At 35.5% G+C, this 15,367-nt stretch overlaps 1 protein-coding gene across 1 annotated transcript in view; it reads left to right on the forward strand.

Annotated features, from left to right (window-relative positions):
- The window catches only part of NDC80 (NDC80 kinetochore complex component), a 53,789-nt gene that overhangs the window by 1,300 nt on the left and 37,122 nt on the right, over positions 1-15,367 (forward strand). The window contains exons 2-6 of the mRNA XM_004275922.3: positions 375-484; positions 1,867-1,944; positions 4,808-4,931; positions 5,036-5,208; positions 5,899-6,001. Coding sequence (XP_004275970.1) covers positions 384-484; positions 1,867-1,944; positions 4,808-4,931; positions 5,036-5,208; positions 5,899-6,001 — 579 coding nt within the window. The 5' untranslated portion in view covers positions 375-383. The remainder of the gene's footprint in view (positions 1-374; positions 485-1,866; positions 1,945-4,807; positions 4,932-5,035; positions 5,209-5,898; positions 6,002-15,367) is intronic.

The raw sequence follows: 15,367 nt of genomic DNA on the forward strand, positions 1-15,367 counted from the left end.
CGACGCGGAGCACAGGCTCTGGACGCGCAGGCCCAGCGGCCATGACTCACAGGCCCAACCGCTCCACGGCACGCGGGATCCTCCCGGACCGGGGCACGAACCCGTGTCCCCTGCATCGGCAGGCGGACTCCCAACCACTGTGCCACCAGGGAAGCCCTGTGTTGAATATTTTTAAATGGAGTTAAATAGATAGATGTTCCCTGCAAATTAGGACTTCACCTTACATGAACAAGCAAAGATAGCCAGGGAAAGATTATCTTGAAAAAACAGTGAAACTTGGCTGCCTTTCTGTTTGAGGGTAAAGATAATAGTTGTTGCTTAATGTACCATCTGTGTCTGGAAAGACTTGTTCATTACCAAATTCGTGAATGCAGGTCATAAACATGAAACGCAGTTCATTTTCTACCGGTGGTGCTGGCCGCCTCTCTATGCAGGAATTAAGATCCCAGGACTTAAATAAACCAGGCCTCCATACCCCTCAAACGTGAGTACCTATGCCTTATTGTCTTTGGCAAAGAAATCTGTAAAGGAAGTTAATACAAAGATGTAGTATGAGTCATATTGTGATGAATCTTATCTGTTCTCAGTGGTACCTAATTTGGAGTCAGTGAAGGCTAAAAAATGGGCATGTTACTAGGTGTTGTGTTTTATCTCATTTGATAGTTAAATCTCCAAAGCCACGTCTTTTGCTAGGCAATCCCTGAGGGACTGCTAATTCCTTTTCAGCACTCTTCCACTCATTTATTTTCCTCCTTTACTGTAGAGCTGCTTGTTTGAGCAGGTTCTCTGCTGTAACTTCTATTTACTGAGGTGTATCCAACTAGCACAGTTCTCAATGAAAGGTATTATTTGCCCTGACAATTAGCTGCAGTTTAGTAGCAGCCTACAGAGCACCACTTCTCCAAACTATTTCCTCAGGATTCACTGGGAAAAAAAAAGGTGCCCCAAAGAACTTGCTGTCATTATAGTCAATATCCTGTGATGATCTGTAATTGAAAAGAATCTGAAAAAGTATATGTGTGTGTGTGTGTGTGTGTGTATCTCAATCACTTTACTATACACCTGAAACATTGTAGATCAACTGGACTTCAATTTTTTAAATTTTTTTAATAAAAAATAAAATGAGGGGGAAAAAAAGAACTTAAAATCATAAACTAATTTTTCCCTATGAATGAATTTCTTACAATTAAGAGAAGGATATTTGTAACCATGTTGAGTGCTATCATTCCTTCTCTATTACCAAGGTACAAGTTACTTGCTAACTGTTCTTAAGTTACTTGAGTTTACATAGTATGAGTTTCTGCTACTTTTAGAAATTTGAAATATTTATACATTTTTTTCTTCTGAAATCAGAGAAATGTTTTGTACTGTTGCACATTACTACTCCAAAAGATTTGTGCCTTGAATTGCATTCAAAGCTAAAAGGTTGCCTTTGTCAATGTTTCTGGTCTGTAATTGACGTAATGTATGTTCTTAAGTGTAGCTGCGGTCTAATAAAGAGTGAGCCTCAAAAGAAAAAATTTTAAATGTGGCTATCATTCTATGATTGAAAATATCTATTTTTAAGTTATTTCTTTTCCTTTGAAGTTGTTATCCGTAAATGTACATATTTTAGGATAATTAAAATTACAATGTAGATATGGGGTTTTTTCCTCCTTTTCTTAACATTTTAGTATTAAAACTCATACTATGTTGTAAGCCTATCCTATTTTTGATAGCTATGATTGCTGCTAAAAATTTTCATGATTTTGAATTATTCTTATAAGTAATGAGAAAGAGGGGTTGGTTCCAATGTATTTACAAAAGTTTCTTGAACTAATATTTTTCCACTTATTTAAAGAGTTTGTTTTTCTCCTTTTCTTAAAGCAAAGAGAAATCAACCTTTGGAAAATTGAGTATTAACAAACCCACATCTGAAAGAAAAGCCTCTGTATTTGGTAAAAGGTAATGATTTTTTTTATTAATTCTAATGGAAGGGATTCTTATAGCCATGCATTGAGCTAGATGCTGTCAAAGTACAAAAAATTAGATGGCATGGTCCCTTTCAAGAGAAAGTTATAATCTAGTTTTCCTCTGTTTTAAATGGTTAAAATGGTTATATTTGCTTTAGGTTATGCTGAGATATATCAGCACATTTAGACCACTATTTCATTGTTACAAGTGAATACTTGATTGAAAATTCTACACATAGCTTTCACATACTATGGAATCATAGCATTTTAAAATTAAGAACCATCATCTAGTCCAACATCTTAGCCAAAGACTTTTTTTTACTAAAATATTAAGGACTCCAAAGAGCTTTTATCTTGTGGGCTGTATCTGTTGATATTAACTATATTAGAAAATAAAACTGAGAAAAAAATTTAGTACGTATTAATTCAGTTTAAAATAACAATAACCCAGGACTGCGCTTGTGATCCAGTGATAAAGATAAAGTGATAAAGAATCCGCCTTCCAATGGGTTCTATCCCTGGTCGGGGAACTAATATCCCACATGCGGCGGGGGCATCTAAGCCCACGCACCACAACCACTGAGCTCGCACACCTCCACTAGAGAAGAGAAAACCCGCATGCCACAACTAGAGAGAAGCCTGCATGCTGCAATGAAGAGCCCGCACGTCGCAACAAAAGATCCCACATGCTTCAACAAAGATCCTGCATGCTGCAACTAAGACCCGAAGCAGCCAAATAAATTAATTAATTAAATAAGTAAATATTAAAAAAATAAAGTAAAATAAAATAACAGTAACCCATTACATGTTAATATAAATAACATGCTTTAATTTTTTAAAAATAAAACTATTTCAGTAAGAAGAGTGACATTTATATTTTTGCAAATCTCTTTAATGTCTGGCTTAATAGAAGATAGCTGAATTCTCATATCTGCTTCGGAATTCAGTCTGTTATTATATCTGACATCATGTAGCCAACCTCTGGAAAACTCCACTGTACACTCAACGAAAGAATAAGAATGAAAGGTGTGAAAAAAATCTTAATTTTATTGGGAAAATAGTTTTGACTTCTCGATCCCCTAGGGCACACTTTGAGAACCACTGTCTAGAGTAGATCAGTAGTTGCCTAGGCTGGGGGTAGGGTAAGGATTGACTGGTAAGGGGGATAAGATTTGAGATGATGGAAATGTTTAATATCTTGATCGTGGTAGAGATTACACAGGTGTAAATATTGTCAAACCTCATCAAATTGTATGCTTTAAACAGGTGCATGTTATTCTAAGCAATTATACCTCAATAAAGTTAATTTTTTAAAGAAATTTCCAACTCCAAAATAGAGAAACTGTTCATCTCACCAAAAACAAAATATAACTTTGTTTTAAAACAAATGTTTATTTAATTATATTTTGAAAATATTTAGAGATGACATATTTGTTACCTTATGAAAAGTCTTTGTCATGAACCCAAGTTAAACTGTTTCTGGTGTTTATTCTAGTTGATAAAAAATCTTAAGGCATTTTTGTAATGTAACTTTCATCTCAGAGCTGAATGTCAGAGATACTGATGCTAATGATTATAAAATCTAACTTTTGCTGAGCATTTTTGTAAGCCAGAAAAGTGCTATTTTATATCTCTTTTAATCAATCCTCAGAACTGCCCTGTGTGTAGATACTGTTATTGTCTTCATTTTAGACATTAGGAAATTAAAGCACAGAGGTTAAATAGTTTACCCAAGGTCATACAACTAGTAAAAGACAGAATTTTTAACCAGACTCTGCTTCTAGACCCTATTCTCTTAAACTATAAGTTGAATGATACAGTATTTTGATGGGTTGGGAAATTCTTTTATAATTTGAAAAGCTATCTATTAGTACAGTTTTGTGTAGAATAAGAGCTGAGTCTATGCATGTATTCTTTCCTAGTAAAAAAAAAATTAAAGATTAAGTAATAGCAGTATGTAGAAAAGTGGATCTCAAATAGCAAATTCTCAGGGGAAGAATTAGCTAATTAGCTAGTTAATCAGAGCAGTGGCATCAGAGAGCCCAAGGTAAAGAACTTTTAGATCCTGGTCAGGAGAGAACTTGAAAGCAGCAAGCAAACATGCAGGGAGAAATTGTTTTGATGAACAGAGTTCAGACATTACAGCAGTGTTCATTGTAACTCAGTTTTGTGGCATCTGTCCAAAAAGGAAAAGTATTGTCCCAAGGATATTTAATAAACTACAATGGTTAGGTAAATTGGGCCACAAAGAGAAGCAAAAGAAGCCATTATAAAGATTTAAACAAATGATGTTTTATTTTGAGAGGAAGGGCTTAAGATGGAGCATATATGCTATAGCTATTAATGACTAAAAAGTGGCAACATATATTTATGGTAAATAACAATCAGATACATAATATTGCACGACACCATAACGTTTATGAAAAAAAGCACAATCTTTCAACATCTCAAATTTTCCTGCAATAAATAATGGTAAATAAAGGGGTTGGAAATGAAGGAGCAATCATGGAGGGGCAAGTAGGTTGTTGAAAGAATCTGGGTTATTGAATAGACCTGGAGAACAGTTGGTGCAGAAGACCTAGTGGACTCAAAATGCACAGTTTTAGAGGATGATGTATGTGTTAGTAATGCAGAGCACCAGAAGTGTACTTTTCTTCCCACCTCATTTTATACTTTAATCTTCATTATTTGCTCTTTTTTTCTCTGCTTTGAGTAAGAGAAATCTTAGTTAAAAACCAAAGAATTGAACTTTAATGTTTGGTGCTGATGTTAAAATATAAAATTGCCTTGAAACAATTTAGGCTTGACCACAGAAGGAAATAATTTTGACTGACTTTTTAAAAATATGTTTACAGAACTAGTGGACATGGATCCCGGAATAGTCAATTTGGTATATTTTCCACTTCTGAAAAAATCAAGGACCCAAGACCACTTAATGACAAAGCATTCATTCAACAATGTATTCGACAGCTCTGTGAGGTATTTTATAATCTTAACCATTCGAAATTGTGAGTGTTTTCTTAAGTATTCTTCAATAATTTTCCTATTGTAAAATGTTTGATGTTTCATAAAAATTATTATAGTTTCTTTCAGAAAACGGTTATGCATATAGCGTATCCATGAAATCTCTACAAGCTCCTTCTGTTAAAGACTTCCTAAAGATCTTCACTTTTCTTTATGGCTTCCTGTGCCCTTCGTATGAACTTCCTGACACAAAGTTTGAAGAAGAGGTTCCAAGAATCTTTAAAGATCTTGGGTTTGTATGTTATATTTCTCATTAGCCTAGAGAGATTGTTGGAACACAGAAAAGAATGAAACTCAGTAAGTGTGTAAAGATTTTGAGTTAGAGAAATAATATATTTTAAGATGGTCACTATGGGCCCACATATGCAAGATAAATTGAAAAGGCAAAAAAAACAACTTTTTGGAGATTATTACTGAACTACAGATGATAGATCATAAAGCCCTCAACTACTGATGTGACGAGGAATAGATAGAATAGGCTAGCTACTGCAGATTTTATAGAAACAGAAAAGATAGGATTGAAGGCCTGGTGAAAATGGAGTAAGAAAGTCCAGAAAAGCCTATGTAGAATAAACACAGGGGGAGAAGTGGATTTGAGGAGGAGAAATACATACATGTGGTTTATTTGGGGTACATTGGATTTGAGGGAACAATCTTTCAGGAGAGAAGTCCAGCATGTTGGTTGTAAATCAAGTTCTGCTTAGGGAATATATGTACAAAGTAATCTGCAGAGAAATAAAACAAAATACACAAAACCATTTGAGGGTAAGAAGACGAAGGAGAGAATCTCAACAAGTATCTTCTAAACAAGTCAAGACTGATGGTATATATGGGGAATTTTTTTTAATGTAACTTCTTGCTTAATTTAGCCATTATTTTTACAAAATTAACATACTGGCTTATGTTTTCTGATTTTTCATAGGTATCCTTTTGCATTATCGAAAAGCTCCATGTATACAGTGGGGGCCCCTCATACATGGCCTCACATTGTGGCAGCCTTGGTTTGGCTAATAGACTGCATCAAGGTATTTGATTTCTCATTTTAATGATATATATAGGAAAGATTTTTTTTACCTCAGGGTATTTCTATTTCTCTCCCAATCTTGCTTTTACCAATTATCTCAAAATCTGCATCAGTTTTCAGTTTTCAAAGCACTTTTTATTTTAAGTTCTTCAAAATGTTAATATATGATTCCAGAAGTGAGGAAAGGAAATATCACAATGGCAAGGAGATCATTTGTTTTCATGAGGTTTTACAGCTCAAAAACAAACAAACAAACAAACAGAAAAAAAAAAAACACAGCAAAATAAGTCAGTAGGAATTTCCCCCATAACATGAATTTGGTTTTCTTCCCCTTTTTATTTAAAGTCCATATTCATTGCAAAAGTTCTGGAAAATACAGAAACGCGTACACAGAAATTGGTATACTCATAATCCCACAACTCAGAGGCAACAACTTAAAACATTTCTTAGGATATAGTTTTTTAAGGTGCATTTTTGCTATGCAAATTATGTGTATATTTTCAACTTTTGATACATATTGACAAATTTCCCTCCAGAAAAATTGCACCAGTTAAAAGGTCCTCAACAATGTCTGAGAATACCCATTTTCCCACATGATAGGCATTATTGTTTTAAAATTTTTACCCATTTGGGAGGTGGAAATGTAGTTTGTTTTAATATATTATTAAAGTGATTATGTTTTTGAATGATTTATCATTATCATTGCTATTTCTTATAACTTGCTTATATGTGCTTTTTTGGCCTATTTTATATTTATTTCTTTCTAGTATTACTATAAGCCTTTATATATTGAACTCCTTACATATTAAGCTTATCGATGTTTTTAATAATTGACAACATGACAAGCAAAAGATAATATTTTTGTATTTGCAATTTTTGTTTTTAAACTTGAATATTCACACATTATAACTGCATATTCATGTCTTTTGACTTTTTTATCTTATTTGCAAGATCGCCATTTTGTATGTCAAAAAGAGTTGAATTGGGTAAATAAGCTCTTACGTATATGGTGCAGATGTTTTTCCCTCATTATCCTTTTGATTTATGTGCTGTATTTTACTTGGTTGCAAATGTAAATATGTACATTGTTACCTAGTCTAATGCAGTCTCTTCCTTCTACAGCTTCTGAGTTTCCTGTCCTACTTAGTGCTGGAATCCTTAGAACTAATACTGTCCCCTGACATTCTCTTGGCCATCAGCAAGCCCATAACTAAATGTAGGCAGGCACTGGGGATGGCTTTTGACCCAGGAGATATACTGGTACATTCAGCACCACCAATTTTCAAGAGAGAAGTAGAAATCCACTACCATAGTCCATTAACAGAACTTAAGTTTTATTGAACTTTATGTATAACTTTTATGCGTTCAGTTTGCCTCTCCTCAGTGATACATGTGGACATTGGGTAACCACCTCTCTGCTCTTCCCTCCAAATACCACTATTGTCATTAGAACACCTTACCCTTGTTTGCCTAAGCAGCTTAGGTCATTGTTATGTTTTAGGGAGATAGCATTTCCACAGTGATACAGGAGCTTCTGTATGGAGTACCTGCTTTGGCTTCTATCGGAGAGGGACCTCTTGAGATGCCTCCAAGTCCATTACATAGACTTGGAGGCATAGATTGAAATCCTCTCCTTCCTATCTTAATTTGCTTGAGGTAGTGCAACTGAACACTATAACAATGTAAGAATCAATGAGAGCATTCATAGGTTTCTTATGCTTTCTTTCCCACTTAACAGAATCCTAGGTAATTAGCCACACTTAGGATGGTCTCCTTTACTCCCATGTTTTTTAAAAAGTGCTTTCGCTTTTTTCCATAGTATTTTTATGGCTTCTTTGTATTGTGTTTAAATCTTAAACCATCTGCAATTTATTTTAACATTAAAGAAAAGGCAATTTTATTTTTTAAATGGCTCATTCATATATCTCAATACCTTTTATTGGATAACCCATCTTTTCCCCTTGGTTTTTTTTTTTCTTTAATTTTGTTGAGATATAATTGACATACAGAACTGTAAATTTAAGTACAGTGTAATGACTTGACTTACATTGCCAAATGATTACCACAGTAACTTTAGTTAAAATCCGTATCTCAAAAAAAAAAAAAAAAAAATCCGTATCTCATATAGATGCCAAAAAGAAAAAGGAAGAAAAATGATTTTTTTCCACATAATGAGATCTTTTATGATCTACTCTCTTAGCAACTTTCAAATATACCAAACAGTAGTGTTTGGTGTATACACATGTTGTATATTACATTCCCAGGACTTATTTATCTTATAGCTATAAGTTTGTACCTTTTGACCTCTATCCAGTTTTCCTACACCCTAACCCCCTGCCTCTGGTAACCACAAATATGATCCCTTTTTGTTGGCTTGTTTTTTCAAAATTCCACCTGTTAGTGAGATCATGTAATATTTGTCTTTCTCTGTCTGACTTATTTCATTTAGAGTACTGCCCTCAAGGTCCATCCATGTTGTCACAAATGGCAGGATTTCCTTCTTTTTATGGCTGAATAGTATTCCATTGTGTGTACATATGTGTATGTGTGTATATATATACACATATACCACATTTTCTTTATCCATTTATCTGTCAGTAGATGCTTAGGCTGTTTCCATGTTGTAAATAATGCTGCAGTGAACATATATGTACAGGAATCTCTTCAGCATAGTGATTTTGTTTCCTTCAGATACATACCTAGAGTGGAATTGTTGCACCGTGTGGTAGTTCTAGTTTTAATTTCTTTAGGAACCTCCATGGAAACCAGTGTTTTCTGTGGTGGTTGTACAAATGTACAACAGTGCACAAGGGGTCCCTTTTCTCCACATTCTTACCAGCATTTATTTCTTGTCTTTTCCATGTAAGCCATACTCAAAGGCATGAGGTTTTCACTGTGGTTTTGATTTGCATTTCCCTAATAATTCGTGATGTTGAGTACCTGTTGTCCATTTGAATATCTTAGTAAAAATGTATACTCAGGTCCTTTGCCCATTTTTTTAATTTCATTATTTCTCGGCTATTGTTGTATTACTTCTTTATGGATAGTGAATACTGACACCTTATCAGATAAATGCTTTGCAAATATTTTTTCCCATTCCTTAGGTTACCCTTTCATGTTGTTGATCATTTTTTTGCTCTGCAGAAGCCTTTTAGTTTGATATAGTCCCATGTGTTTATTTTTGCTTTTGTTGCCTTTGCTTTTGGTCTCAAATCCCAAAAAATCATTGCCAAGACCACTGTCAGGGAGCTTACCGCCTATGTTTTCTTCTAGGACTTGGTTTTGTTTTGTTTTTAATGTCTTGATTGGAATATAATTGCTTTACAATGGTGTGTTAGTTTCTGCTGTATAACAAAGTGAATTAGCTATATGTATACATATATCCCCATATCCCCTCCCTCTTGCATCTCCCTCCACCTTCCCTATCCCACCCCTCTAGGTGGTATCAGAGCACCAACCTGATCTCCCTGTGCTATGCAGCTGCTTCCCACTAGCTATCTACTTTACATTTGGTAATGTATATATGTCAGTGCTACTCTCTCACTTCGTCTCAGCGTACCCTTCCCCCCTCCCCGTGTCCTCAAGTCCATTCCCTACATCTGCATCTTCATTACTGTCCTGCCCCTAGGTTCATCAGAACCTTTTTTTTTTTTTTTTTTAGATTCCATATATATGTGTTAGCATACGGTATTTTTCTCTTTCTGACTTACGTCACTCTGTATGACAGACTCTAAGTCCATCCACCTCACTACAAATAGTTCAATTTCATTTCTTTTTATGGCTGAGTAACATTTCATTGTATATATGTGCCACATCTTTTTTAAACATTCATCTGTTGATGGACACTTAGGTTGCTTTCATGTCCTGGCTATTGCAAATACTGCTGCAATGAACATTGTGGTACAAGTCTGTTTTTAAATTATCGTTTTCTCAGGGTATATGCCCAGTAGTGGGATTGCTGGGTCATATGGTAGTTCTATTTTTAGTTTTTTAAGGAACCTCCATACTGTTCTCCATAGTGGCTGTATCAATTTATGTTCCCACCAACAGTGCAAGAGGGTTTTCTCCACACCCTCTCGAGCATTTATTGTTTGTAGATTTTTTCATGATGGCCATTCTGGCCGGTGTGAGGTGATACCTCATTGTAGTTTTGATTTACATTTCTCTCATGATTAGTGATATTCAGCATCCTTTCATGTGTTTGTTGGCGATCTGTATATCTTCTTTGGAGAAATGTCTGTTTACCTCTTCTGCCCATTTTTCAATTGGGTTGTTTGTTTTTCAATATTGAGCTGCATGAGCTGCTTGTATATTTTGGAGAATGATACTTTGTCAGTTGCTTCGTTTGCAAACATTTTCTCCCATTATGAGGGTTGTCTTTTCATCTTGTATATGGTTTCCTTTGCTGTGCAAAAGCTTTTAAGTTTCATTAGGTCCCATTTGTTTATTTTTATTTCCATTTCTCTAGGAGGTGGGTCAAAAAGGATCTTGCTATGATTTATGTCATAGAGTGTCCTGCCTATGTTTTCCTCTAAGAGTTTTATAGTGTCTGGCTTTACATTTAGGTCTTTAACCCATTTTGAGTTTATTTTATTTATTTATTTTTTTGCGGTACGCGGGCCTCTTACCGCCGTGGCCTCTCCCGTTGCGGAGCACAGGCTCCGGACACGCAGGCTCAGCGGCCATGGCTCACGGGCCCAGCTGCTCCGCGGCATGTGGGATCCTCCCGGACTGGGGCACGAACCCGTGTCCCCTGCATCGGCAGGCGGACTCTCAACCACTGCGCCACCAGGGAAGCCCTATTTTTACTTTTTTAAGGAACCTCCATACTGTTCTCCATAGTGGCTGTATCAATTTACATTCCCACCAAGAGTGCAAGAGGGTTCCCTTTTCTCCACACCCTCTCCAGCATTTGTTGTTTGTAGATTTTCTGATGATGCCCATTCTAACTGGTGTGAGGTGATACCTCATTGTAGTTTTGATTTGCATTTCTCTAATAATTAGTGATGTTGAGCAGCTTTTCATGTGCTTCTTGGGCATCTGTATGTCTTCTTTGGAGAAATGTCTATTTAGGTCTTCTGTCCATTTTTTCATTTTAGTACTGAGTTTCATGAGCTGTTTATATATTTTGGATTTTAATCCTTTGTCCATTGATTCATTTGCAAATATTTTGTCCCATTGTGAGAGTTGTCTTTTCGTCTTGTTTTTAGTTCCCTTTGCTTTGCAAAAGCTTTTAAGTTTCATTAGGTCCCATATGTGTATTTTTGTTTTTATTTCCATGACTCTAGGAAGTGGATCAAAAAAGATCTTGCTATGGCTTATGTCAAAGATTGTTCTTCCTATGTTTTCCTTTAAGAGTTTTATAGTGTCTGGTCTTACATTTAGGTCTCTATTCCGTTTTGAGTTTATTTTTGTGTATGGTATTAGGGAGTGTTCTAATTTCATTTTTTCACATGTAGCTGTCCCATTTTCCCAGCACCACTTATTGAAGAGACTGTCTTTTCTCCATTGTATATCCTTGCCTCCTTTGTCATAGATTAGTTGACCATAGGTGCGTGGGTTTATCTCTGGGCTTTCTATCCTCTTCCATTGATCTATATTTCTGTTTTTGTTCCAGTACCTAACTGTCTTGATTACTGTAGCTTTGTAGTGTAGTCTGAAGTCAGGGAGTCTGATTCCTCCATCTCTGTTTTTTTCCCTCAAGACTGCTTTGGCTATTCGGGGTCTTTTGTGTCTCCATACAGATTTTAAGATTTTTTGTTCTAGTTCTGTAAAAAATGCCATTGGTAATTTGACAGAGGTTGCATTGAATCTGTAGATTGCTTTGGGTAGTATAGTCATTTTCACAATATTGATTCTTCCAATCCAAGAACATGGTATATCTCTCCATCTGTTGGTATCATCTTTAATTTCTTTCATCAGTGTCTTATAGTTTTCTGCATACAGGTCTTTTGTTTTCCTAGGTAGGTTTATTCCTAGGTGTTTTATTCTCTTTGTTGCAGTGGTAAATGGCAGTGTTTTCTTGATTTCACTTTCAGGTTTTTCATCATCAGTGTATAGGAATGCAAGATATTTCTGTGCATTAATTTTGTATCCTGAAACTTTACCAAATTCATTGATTAGCTCTACTAGTTTTCTGGTGGCATCTTTAGGCTTCTTTCTATATAGTATCAAGTCATCTGCAAACAGTGACAGTTTTACTTCTTCTTTTCCAATTTGTATTCCTTTTATTTCTCTTTCTTCTCTGATTGCTGTGGCTAGGACTTCCAAAACTATGTTGAATAATAGTGGTGAGAGTGGACATCCTTGTCTTGTTGCTGATCTTAGAGGAAATGCTTTCACTTTTTTACCATTGAGAATGATGTTTGCTGTCGGTTTGTTGTATATGGCCTTAATTATGTTGAGGTAAGTTCCCTATATACCCACTTTCTGTAGAGTTATTATTATAAATGGGTGTTGAATTTTGTCCTAAGCTTTTTCTCCATCTATTGAGATGATCATACAGTTTTTATTCTTCAATTTGTTAATATGGTGTATCACATTGATTTATTTGCATATATTGAAGAATCCTTGCATCCCTGGGATAAATCCCACTTGATCATGGTGTATGATCCTTTTAATGTGTTGTTGGATTCTGTTTGCTAGTATTTTGTTGAGGATTTTTGCATCTATATTCATCAGTGATATTGGTCTGTAATTTTCTTTTTTTGTAGTGTCTTTGTCTGGTTTTGGTATCAGGGTGATGGTGGCCTCATAGAATGAGTTTGGGAGTGTTCCTTCCTCTGCAATTTTTTGGAAGAGTTTGAGAAGGATGGATGTTAACTCTTCTCTAAATATTTGGTAGAATTCACTTGTGAAGCCATCTGGTCCTGGACTTTTGTTTGTTGGAAGATTTTTAAACACAGTTTCAATTTCATTACTTGTGATTGGTCTGTTCATATTTTCTATTTCTTCCTGGTTCAGTCTTGGAAGGTTATACCTTTCTAAGAATTTGTCCATTTGTTCCAGGTTGTTCATTTTATTGGCGTAGAGTTTCTTGTAGTCTCTTAGGATGCTTTGTATTTCTGCAGTGTCTGTTGTAACTTCTCCTTTTTCATTTCTAATTGTACTGATTTGAGTCCTCTCCCTCTTTTTCTTGATGCATTTGGCTAATGGTTTTTCAATTTTGTTTATCTTCTCAAAGAACCAGCTTTTAGTGTTATTGATCTTTGCTATTGTTTTCTTTGTTTCTATTTCACTTATTTCTGCTCTGATCTTTATAATTTCTTTCCTTCTGCTAACTTTGGGTTTTGTTTGTTCTTCTTTCTCTAGTTCCTTTAGGTGTAAGTTTAGATTGTTTATTTGAGATTTTTCTTCTTTCTTGAGGTAGTCTTGTATAGCTATAAACTTCCCTCTTAGAACTGCTTTTGCTGCATCCCATAGGTTTTGGATCGTCGTGTTTTCATTGTCATTTGTCTCTAGGTAGTTTTTGATTTCCTCTTTGATTTCTTCAGTGATCTCTTGGTTATTTAGTAACGTATTGTTTAGCTGCCATGTGTTTGTGTTTTTTACGTTTTTTTCCCCTGTAATTGATTTCTAATCTCATAGCATTTTGGTCAGAAAAGATGCTTGATATGATTTCAGTTTTCTCAAGTTTACTGAGGTTTGATTTGTGACCCAAGATGTGATCTGTCCTGGAGAATGTTCTGTGCACGCTTGAGAAGAAAGTGTAATCTGCTGTTTTTGGATGGAATGTCCTATAAATATCAATTAAATCTGTCTGGTGTATTGTGTCATTTAAAGCTTGTGTTTCTTTATTAACTTTCTGTTTGGATGATCTGTCCATTGGTGTAAGTGAGGTTTTAAAAGTCCCTTACTATTATTGTGTTACTGTCGATTTCCTCTTTTATAGCTGCTAGCAGTTGCCTTATTGAGGTGCTCCTATGTTGGGTGCATTTATATTTATAATTGTTATATCTTCTTCTTGGATTGATCCCTTGATCACTTTGTAGTGTCCTTCTTTGTCTCTTGTAACATTCTTTATTTTAAAGTCTATTTTAACTGCTATGAGTATTGCTACTCCAGCTTTCTTTTGATTTCCATATGCATGGAATATCTTTTTCCATCCCCTCACTTTCCATCTGAGTGTGTCCCTAGATCTGAAGTGGATCTCTTGTAGACAGCATATATATGGGTCTTGTTTTTGTATCCATTTAGCAAGCCTGTGTCTTTTGGTTGGAGCATTTAATCCATTCATGTTTAAGGTAATTATCGATATGTATGTTCCTATGACCATTTTCTTAATTGTTTTGGATTTGTGTTTGTAAGTCTTATCCTTCTCTTGTGTTTCCTGCCTAGAGAAGTTCCTTTAGCATTTGTTGTAAAGCTGGTTTGATGGTGCTGATTTCTCTTAGCTTTTGCTTGTCTCTAAAGCTTTTGATTTCTCCAACGAATCTGAATGAGATCCTTGCCATGTAGAGTAATCTTGGTTGTAGGTTCTTCCCTTTCATCGCTTTAAGTATATCATGCCACTCCCTTCTGGCCTGTAGAGTTTCTGCTGAGAAATCAACTGTTAACCTTATGGGAGTTCCCTTGTATGTTATTTGTCGTTTTTCCCTTGCTGCTTTCAATAATTTTTCTTTGTCTTTAATTTTTGCCAATTTGATTACTGTGTGTCTCAGCGTGTTTCTCCTTGGTTTATCCTGTATGAGGCTCTCTGCACTTCCTGGACTTGGGTGGCTATTTCCTTTCCCATGTTAGGGAAATTTTCGACTGTAATCTCTTCAAATATTTTCTTGGGTCCTTTCTCTCTCTCTTCTCCTTCTGGGACACCTGTAATGCGAATGTTGTTGTGTTTAATGTTGTCCCAGAGGTCTCTTAAGCTGTCTTCATTTCTTTTCATTCTTTTTTCTTTATTCTGTTCTGCAGCAGTGAATTTCACCATTCTGTGTTCCAGGTCACTTATCCGTTCTTCTGCCTCAGTTATTCTGCTATTGAATCCTTCTAGTGTAGTTTTCATTTCAGTTGTTGTATTGTTCATCTCTGTTTGTTCTTTAATTCTTCTAGATCTTTGTTAAACATTACTTGCATCTTCTCGATCTTTGCCTCCATTCTTTTTCTGAGGTCCTTGATCATCTTCACTATAATTATTCTGAATTCTTTTTCTGGGAGGTTGCCTATCTCCACTTCATTTAGTTGTTTTTCTGGGGTTTTATCTTGTTCCTTCATCTGGTACATAGCCCTCTGCCTTTTCATCTTGTCTGTGTTTCTGTGAATGTGGTTTTTGTTCCACAGGCTGCAGCATTATAGTTCTTGCTTCTGCTGTCTGCCCTCTGGTGGTTGAGGCTATCTAAGAGGATTGTGCAACTTTCCCAATGGGATGGGCTAG

The sequence above is a fragment of the Orcinus orca genome, chromosome 15 (genome assembly GCF_937001465.1).
Source record: "Orcinus orca chromosome 15, mOrcOrc1.1, whole genome shotgun sequence".
NCBI classification, from domain to species: Eukaryota; Metazoa; Chordata; class Mammalia; order Artiodactyla; family Delphinidae; genus Orcinus; species Orcinus orca.